This window comes from Notothenia coriiceps, unplaced genomic scaffold (assembly GCF_000735185.1).
Source record: "Notothenia coriiceps isolate Sejong01 unplaced genomic scaffold, NC01 NC01_scaffold00034377, whole genome shotgun sequence".
Lineage (NCBI taxonomy): Eukaryota > Metazoa > Chordata > Actinopteri > Perciformes > Nototheniidae > Notothenia > Notothenia coriiceps.
In genome coordinates, this window is record NW_011367078.1 from 210,954 (window position 1) to 220,197 (window position 9,244).

At 40.8% G+C, this 9,244-nt stretch overlaps 1 protein-coding gene across 1 annotated transcript in view; it reads right to left on the reverse strand.

Annotated features, from left to right (window-relative positions):
* Window positions 1-260, reverse strand: part of cachd1 (cache domain containing 1) — a 40,423-nt gene extending 40,163 nt beyond the window's left edge. Inside the window, exon 1 of the mRNA XM_010790514.1 lies at window positions 114-260. Coding sequence (XP_010788816.1) covers window positions 114-121 — 8 coding nt within the window. The 5' untranslated portion in view covers window positions 122-260. The remainder of the gene's footprint in view (window positions 1-113) is intronic.
* Between the last annotated feature and the right edge of the window lie 8,984 nt (window positions 261-9,244).

The following is a 9,244-nucleotide window of genomic DNA, read 5'->3' on the forward strand; positions in this document are numbered from 1 at the left end:
AGTAGTAGTAGTAGTACGTAGTGTAGTGTCGTGTGTGTGTGTGTGTGTGTGTGTGTGTGTGTGTGTGTGTGTGTGTGTGTGTGTGTGTGTGTGTTAAAGAGAAAGTTACTCACTCCATCATAGATGTGGGTATGGAGCAGCAGTCCTGTATGGCAGTGAGTGGCGAGGTGAGGTGGGCGGTGTACGAGGCCTCCACCACCTGTTTGTTCCGGTTCACCACGTCCAGGTAGCGGTTAAACTTTTCACGGATCTTTTTGGCCAACTGCACACAAAAAAAAGACAAATTATTAAAAAGACAGTTATAAGAGGTGACAGCTAAATGTACCTCTTACGCTCTTAAAGTCATAAGTACCTAATTAAACCAACAGTTCAACAAAATATCCCTTTTAAAGTAGTTAAAAGATTACAACCATCACATTTAGCATTCACACAAGTATGCACATGCAGATCCAGTAGTAATAACCGGGATAAAGAATAATTGACAATGATTACAAATAAAAGCTCATTTGTGGTTAGAAGTGTGGTTTGTTTAGCTGTGGTTGCAAGTTGTTGCACAATAATGACCCTGAGGACACAAGAATAAAGGAATCAGACACTGCCTTCCTTCTGTGAATTAGGAGTTATTAAATATTGCAGTGAAAAGCGGGATCGTTCAGATAGTGCCTTAAAAAAAGAATTTCCCAAGACTTCTGCAAAGTCTTTTTAAGTATCAGTTTGTTTTGTTGGGTATTGGAAAAAAAAATAAGATCAAAAAACACAATAAAAAAAATTGTTAGAAACAATAAATGCATTTATCAAAGTTGAAGTACTGCAGTGTCAGCGAACACTTTCATATGTACATATAAAACAGATGTTCACACAAACACCCCAAATCAAATCAAATCAGGTTTTATTTATAAAGCACATTTTAAAACGATTTTTGGTCAAGACCAAAGTGCTGTACATGCAAATAATAAATAACACATTACTACATTCACAAAGAACAGAAGACGATAAATTACCACAACAAATATAAAAATCAACACAGGGAATTGTCCGTAGTCATACTCTGCTGTCATACCCCAGGTCAGGACACTCCAATTGAGAGAATTTCAATTTATCCTTTCATTTGTTGTTACCTTAAAGTGGACCTATCATGCAATATTTGAAACGTATATTGTTGGACCATACCTATACAAAACATGTCTGTGAAGTTTTTTTTTCAAAATACCAAACAGTTCACCCATTGAAGCCATGCCTCATACTGTTCAAACCCCTCTTTTGAAGCCCTGTTAGAGAAACGCGGATCTTGGGTCCTTAGCTTGAAAAAAAGAAAAGAAGAGGAGGCAGAGCTAATGCCTGATCAGAATTCTACCGGAGATAAAGTTAAATTCTGCTGTGATAAAACGCCATCCTGTTTAAACCACGTCAAGGATTATTTCTGAAACAGTATGGAGCTCAAATGCTTTTTCTCTAGCGGGTTTATCACAAGGTGAGTTCCCTTTTTTATTTCTTGCTTTTTAAACAAATGTGCTCTACACAGTACAGGTTAGCTCTGAGTGTTAGCGAGGCTTGCTAATGTAAACAAAGACGAGATTACGTCCAAAACACGTCAGGCATTGTTTCTGTGGGTCCGCTGCGGATTTGACGTCAGTTCGGATGGAATCTGTATCTGCTCGTTGTACACCCGTTTTTAAAAGATTTGGGTACGGAGGAAAAGAGAGAGGGCTTTATTTTCTGACGCCGTGCGAGTTCCCACATATGTATGAATAAAAGACATCACAAAGTGCATTTTGCACGATAGGTCTCCTTTAAATCGGTTATATGCATAAATACAGATGAATAAACTGACCTCGATCAACTCTATTTGTATTTACTGTAATTTATTCACTTCTTACTCATTCAATATGCTTATATTTTTCAATCTCAATGTTATACATTTGCTACTTGCTTATGAAGTGTATCTCCTCTTTATCTTTTTTTTGGAATAAGTATAAAAAGCTACCTCTAAATGTATCCCACTAAGTACCAATACCATGATGGCTCTAAAGGAAAAGCCATAAATTGTACATACAAAGCACACAGCACTGTACAGAAAAGGTTACACTGCAAAACAAACCTAACTTGATTATATTCATGGTTATAGCTTAAAAACAAGAAAACTGAGACAGACATGTGTTTGAACACACACTCAGTCAGTCCTCAACATCCATGCAAACACATGTACACAAACAAGTTCATAAATCCAAATGGAGCTAAGCAATATCAAAGATGCCCAGCACTCAGGCCGCACTAAGTGTGGAATCCATCACTGTTAAAAGCCAAGCAGAAAAATGGATGCGTGAGAATAAAAACCTTTCTTTTTCGTAGTAACCTTGCAATCCACATTTAAAATACACTATCAATGATTTCTCTTAGTCTTTAAAAAAAACACTCCTTTTCAAACAGAAAATGTGTGTAATTTACCTTTTATAAGCATGAAAACAAGGAGACAGGAAGAAGGGAATAGTGGTTCTAGACAAAGGCAAAACGGCTTATTTAGTCCGTGTTTACTGGGGCCCTAATGAAGGCCCCTGGACAGACATACATTATGCTTTGTCTTTCTTCCTCTGAAAGACAGGGTTCTGGTTGAGCAAACATCTCACAGGGCTCTTTTTGATATGGGGTTCCAGCTCCTTTGGGGGAAATAATGACCAGTTCTACAGTCGCCTCCTGGGGGACATGAATAACCAGCGCACCACCTCTTCACACCAAGGTTCCTGTTCTTTCTTTATTTTGCCATGAGAGGATTTGTGAGCAACACATGCATGTAATCTGTTACAGATTGTTCACTTCATTTGAAAGCTTTACCATGTTCTATTAGTTTACCAAAGATATGTTAAACTACTAATCACTAGTATGAAGAAGTGACTTTAGGATTAGGCTACCCTGTCTCTAGATTGTATTTTATTTTTTAGCAACTTTGAGTGATTTGAAGAAAGTTTGGTACATAATGAAAACACAGAAATATTATTAATTAAGGTTTTAAAAAATGTAGTCTTTTTTTGAATGACTGAATGTTTTGGCATAATTCCCTAGTTTTCTTTTTACATTTCACATTTAAATTGAATTATGTGGGGTCCACCTACTTCTAGAGAACTCAAGAATGAGTAAACGGTGCACCCTGAGCTGAATTTCGAGAATTGTCAGAATACAATAAATGTGAAAGCGTTCTTAATTTGATTGTTCAGTTTGTTTGAAAGGTTTACATTAGGAGGGATGTGTGCATTGATTGCAAAAGTCATGCAGAAAAAGTTAAAATGACTTCAAGAAAAATGGCAGTGCTCTGAATTCTTTCCTAAGCCATTGTAAGTTACCTTCTCAGCCTTGTTGGATACAGAGAAATGCTTATTTCCACAGTAACTGGAGCCCCTTTGTTCACATCCCATAATTGCAAAAGGCTGCGATTCAAGCCAGGAAAAAGGAAATGTACCGCGACCCACTGACCGCTTGTACACCTAATCAGCCGGCCAGTATTCTTATTACGGGTTTAACAGGGCCTAAGGCACAGCCCACAATTACTACTATTCTACCACAAAACACACACACACACACACACACACACACACACACACACACACACACACACACACACACACACACACACACACACACACACACACACACACACACACACACACACACACACTTAAATACACACACGTGGTTCGCCCCCACTCATAGTAATGTCCGTGCATTGCAATTAGCTGCAGTGAATTTTGCATTAAAAGGCAGAAAATAGGCCAGTGTTCAGCTGGGGAGTGTTTCCATAGCTGGGGGGGAGAGAGGGAGACAGAGGGAGAAAGTAACAGAAACACCCCACTTTAACAGAGTGACTTAAGAGGGACCAGAAACTCTGAGCTGTGCAAGTTGAAGCTTATGTTACAGTCTGCCACGGTGCAGCCAAAGCAAACCTGCGCTCTCCAGATTAACCGCACTATTCCAAAACACAGGTTCCTCTCTCCGACCCTTCTGACCAGCTTTCAGGGCGAACAGCACCCAGTGGGATCGGTGCAGCCGCAGAGCTGGAGTGAATGGAGCGGGTGCACCCTGACGTCTTGTGTTGGGAGTTTTGAGGTTTGCCAGACGGCCTTCCACCACAGTAACTGGCAGTGGTGTTTACGGCAAGACAAGTGCTTTACTTTCAATAATGATTTATGGGATGAGTGTTACAGGAAGAGGCACTAGATTTCTGCAGAATTAAGAAACTGTACAGGATCATCGATTAATTTCAAATAAGTCCATTAGTCTGCTTCCGCAAATAGGTTTACAAAGCTTCATTATAACAGTTTTACTGCCAGAAAAGTTTGTTAAACCTCCACACTGCTGACTTTCTTCACTTCAGTGATGTCGATGCATGTTTGGCACTTCACACACACACACACACACACACACACACACACACACACACACACACACACACACACACACACNAATTTCAAATAAGTCCATTAGTCTGCTTCCGCAAATAGGTTTACAAAGCTTCATTATAACAGTTTTACTGCCAGAAAAGTTTGTTAAACCTCCACACTGCTGACTTTCTTCACTTCAGTGATGTCGATGCAAGTACTTTGCATGATATACCAATGAATGAATACATTTGCCAGTTTCTAAAATGATGTATTACCGGACGCTCCTATTTTGTGGAACAAACTAAAAATATAGTTACAAAAGGTTCAATTATAACAGCTAAATACGACAAACTGTGTATGCGATATCAGGCTAATGCTGAGGATTTGTTTTAATAAACTTCTTTATGGCAGAAAAAAACGATATACATGTGGTCTCTTATGTCTATAACAGATATCCTAAAAGCAAGAGTAAATGTAGTTAAGAGATAAAAGGGTGAACACAACATGTAGCAGTGTAGACCTGACAACCAAAAGCAGGAAACACTCAAAATCTCATTCCTCACTTGAATGAAACAATTTGTGGTTGTCCTTTTCCTGCCGTTTCCTAAATGTCACCTTGTGAAGACTACATCTACCCTGAGTTACCGTAACAATGAAGCAGTTTAAGGAGCTGACTGTAACGCACTCAAAAACCACTACGGACTAAAACCACCAGACTCAGGGACAGTTTCATCCCACAGGCAATAAGACTGTTAAACACCTGAAGTTGAACTGTTGAAAACTGTCCCTGAGTCTGGTGGTTTTAGTCCGTAGTGGTTTTTGAGTGCGTNACCGTAATATTTGTTGCGTCCTTTATCCCCAAAAATTGAAAATAGTGGTTATATTTCCAAGTTGCAAATGCGCTGCTGCTCTCGCTGATACTTGCATCTGCCATTGTGTGTGTGTGTGTGGTGGTGGGCGTTGCCGTGTATGTGTTAGCAAGTGTTTGTAAGTCTGTGTGTGTTCCCCATAAGGCAAGACCCGCCCAACTCTGTCTCTGATTGGCTTACCCTGAAATGTTACCCCGCGTTAACCAATCACTCCTCTCTGGTTACTTTCACTTTTCCATGGTACTGTGAGAGGACATCGCTGCATACGCCTGTAAGTTACATCCGCAGGGAGATTCGGTTCAGTTCCATCACATAATGTAACGCAGTAACTCATTTAAATCACAGTAACTATAACGGCGTTACTTAATGGGAATAGGTAACTAGTAACGCTATTAGTTACCGCAAAAAGTAGTTGCGTTACTTTGTAACGCGTTAGTCCCAACACTGAACCTCACGCCAACTTAAGGTCCATATTAAAAACTACCAGATTCTAAATTGTACAAATTGAAGCATTTGTTTGAACACTTTGCAGGGGGCAGGTACTTGCTTTCAAGCAGAACAGAGCAAACAAATTTAGCGGGAGTGTTTACGTTTTCGGTGTAATGACGTACAACGGCCTCGACAACTTCTGTAATCCTATTCATCCACATGTTAACCATCGTTTTTCAGACACGTAAACTCTTCAAAAATCACCAGTGGGGTCACTGCTGATGTATTTAATGTCGTCGAACAAAACGTGACCTGTCTCTTCAATTTGTGTCAACCACAGACCTTATTTCCAGCTATTTTCCAAAATCCTATCGAGAAAATGCATTGCTTTTTGTCGAAGGAACCGGAAGTGGTAAAAATGCTAACTTACTTCCGGGTTTTAGGACGCGTCACTGCGGTTCTCTATTAAGATTACATTAATTTTACCCTCTAAGAAACTGCTTTTTTTCATAATCTGTAACCTAACAATTCTTCAATAAAAAGAATGCAAAGCCATGCTTTTATCAGGTCAATTTGCACATGTTCTTACTGCCTTGACTTTAGCTTAGAATCCTTTTTTTGTGGCTCAGTGGAAAGATACACCAGAGCCAGACTAGCATATTATCTGGTTCCTAATTGACCGTAGGTTGTGTTGTGCGCAGTAATAATTGACAGGAAGCTCAGTGAATCCTTTTAAAAAGCTTTTCTAAGGCTTGGTTACTTCACCACGTTCATCCCTGTAGAAAAATAGATTATCACAAAATGTTCTTCTTCTGTTCTGCTCTGTGTAATGGAGCTGTAAACAGCAGGTGCAATTATTTTCAGACTTTTCTTGTTGTATTGCAAAAATACAATCTCTCTCCATCTTTTCCAGTCCCAGGTGCCTGTTCCCTGACTCTGCTTTGTAGTGTAAGATGGAAGGGCACGGTTGGGGATGCAGACATGGCAATAGGTCTAGGAAAAAGTTTTAAAAAAACACAGCACAGACGCACATCAGAGGCGAAGCTCTGTTGCCGCGTCCCCGGCTCCAGCTCTTTGTAGTGCAATGAGCGGAGAGTTGGCAGGGGGCAAGGAGGGAGGGAGGGAGGAAAAGCCAAGGGGGATAAAGCACTGAAGGAAGGAGGGAGGCTGAGCTATATACCAGCAGCATGGAGGAAGCAGCAGTTACTCTCCCTTGGGCTTTATGCTTTTATCTGTCAGTTGTATAGAAACCAATCTCTCAGGCTCCAAAACATCCACACTGCAGCCAAATGTGAAATGTGAATGTGAAACGTATGTGAGAAGTTCACACACGTTTCCTTCAATGAGAAGCCTGTAGAGACGGATAAGGCGTTGATGAGCTTCACATACATGCATACATGTATTACAGTCAGCATTCACAGTCACATTGGCACAGTCACTTTGACTTGCTCACACGTATTTGAGTTGTGACCATGCTGCTGTTTTCTGCCCTCCAGTGTGTTCACAGATAAACCCTGTAACAATAATCAACAAGCCCTAAAGCCAGGATTAATTGGGTGTGTGTGGTTGTGTGTATGTTTTCGTGTGTAGTGTACATGCCGTCTAGTCCAATTCCAAATGAGTGTGGCTGACTGCTCCTCTCTGCTCTTTGAAGATGGGGGAATTGCCAATAGGTTTGTTCCCAACGCTACCAATGCAGTTGGCCTCTTCTTCCTCTCTTTTTGCTTTTCTTTCCTCCCCTTTGCTCTCTCTTGCCATTGCCTCTCCACAGTCTGCTCCATTCCCCCTGCTCTTCCTCTCTGTTACCCTGTATCTCTGTGCCTGTTTCTCCATTCCCTTCCCCTAAAAACACTCACAAGTGGCTCTTGAAGTCTCTTCGTCTTTAGTCTAGGATTGTCAGTCATGTTCCTGGATTTTATTCTCTGCCTCACTCAGAACAGAAGAGCCTCTTTAAAAGGAGAAGACCCTCTTGGGGTAGTTTATAGAATCTCCTAGGAGAGCCTTGCAGAAGAGCTGGAGGGGCAGGCCCAATTAAATGAATGCTGTAACGTATATGGAGGGTTCCCATGCTGTAGCTGATACAACAGAGTGCCAAAAACTGAAACTAAATTCTAAGGTTTGTTTTTTAAGTGGGACCCGAAACAGCAATGGTTTATGTAATTCTGCTCAATCTTAAACCTCCTATTTTACTTTAATTGAGAGGGTACCATGTTAAGTTATAATCTTTGGAAGGGATCAAACGATAAGTCAGTTATTTTGCGACCAAATTCCACTGCTACAACGAATACTATTGTGTACCAGAACAAAACACAGGTTCTGGTATTTATCGGAGTTTGAGCTTTTACAGAGGTTCAGTCATTCATGTGAACCACTCGCCTGTGCTCAGGATTAACCTCAAGGTGGATGGATTTAAAAAGTGGCCTAATGAGACAAGGGCTGTTGCTCTTTGATCAATGGACTTTGAGCAGTTTGAATGCATTTCTGGTGAGCTTAATGTTGAGAAAGCTGCTTGGATTTTGGTCCAGTTAAATATTTTATTTTAAAGGGGCCCTGTGGAGATTTATTGTACATAAACAATAGTTTAGTTTACATTTGAGTGAGTCACCAAAAGGCATTGTGTGTATCCTTGAGGTCTAACCAGCACGTTGACTGTTTTTCCTCCCTCACAAAACACAAGCAAAGCTGATTTTATTTATTTATAATTCAGTATTGCTTACTTCCATGATTACTAGACTTCAGTATTTTTCCCTGCTATTGCAGCACATCCTGCTACACTACCTGTTGATTATTTGAAAACATAGTCTTACACCAATAGTAAGACTTTATTTTGTGTTCTGCTAAGCACTATCTGGAGGTTGCTAGCTACCAGGTGTGTACCCCTGATGCTGTGCGGTTGTCTCTGTGTATCTCTCTTCTGGTGTGAATGTGTCTGTGAACATTTGGGTGTTTGATTATGGGTCAAGGGAGGCCACGGGCTCACGGTGGCCCAGGCAGCCTCAGGCCTCTCGGGTTTCAGAGCTGAGCATTCCTCCCTGGCTGCTCCATAGCTGTGAAAACCGCAAAGCAGCTCCAACAACAAACACTCGAGGCACTGGGGGAAAGAAAGCTAACCTGTGGCTAATCAACAACAGGAGTTTTCTCTCTCGTCTGGGTTTGTTCCCCATTTTCATAATCGCTGGCTAAATGGAAACAAAGTATCTTTTTCCATTCCAGAGCCTATCTCCCTCCCCATTTTGTCATTTTTCTTAGTGTTTTGAGAGCACATGACTCCTGCTAAGCAGTGGCAGCTCTGTTTGTGTGTGTTTGTCCGTGTTTATTTGATGGCTCTACAGCTTTGGACCTTCTTTTTTCTGCTAAAAACGGGGTGGAACACTAAACTGCTGGGCTTGGTTTTGCACTTTTTGAATGATTTGGAAGTAAAATATGTAGCAGTGTGTATGTGTTTTTGTTTGTGTGTGTCTGTGTCAATACACTGTCAGAATAGCACTTCTCAGTGAGTCTCATGCTTCTGTTAAATGAAAGGAATATGTTCCCAAACAACTGCTGACTCCATTCAGACGATCAGGATTAAAACAA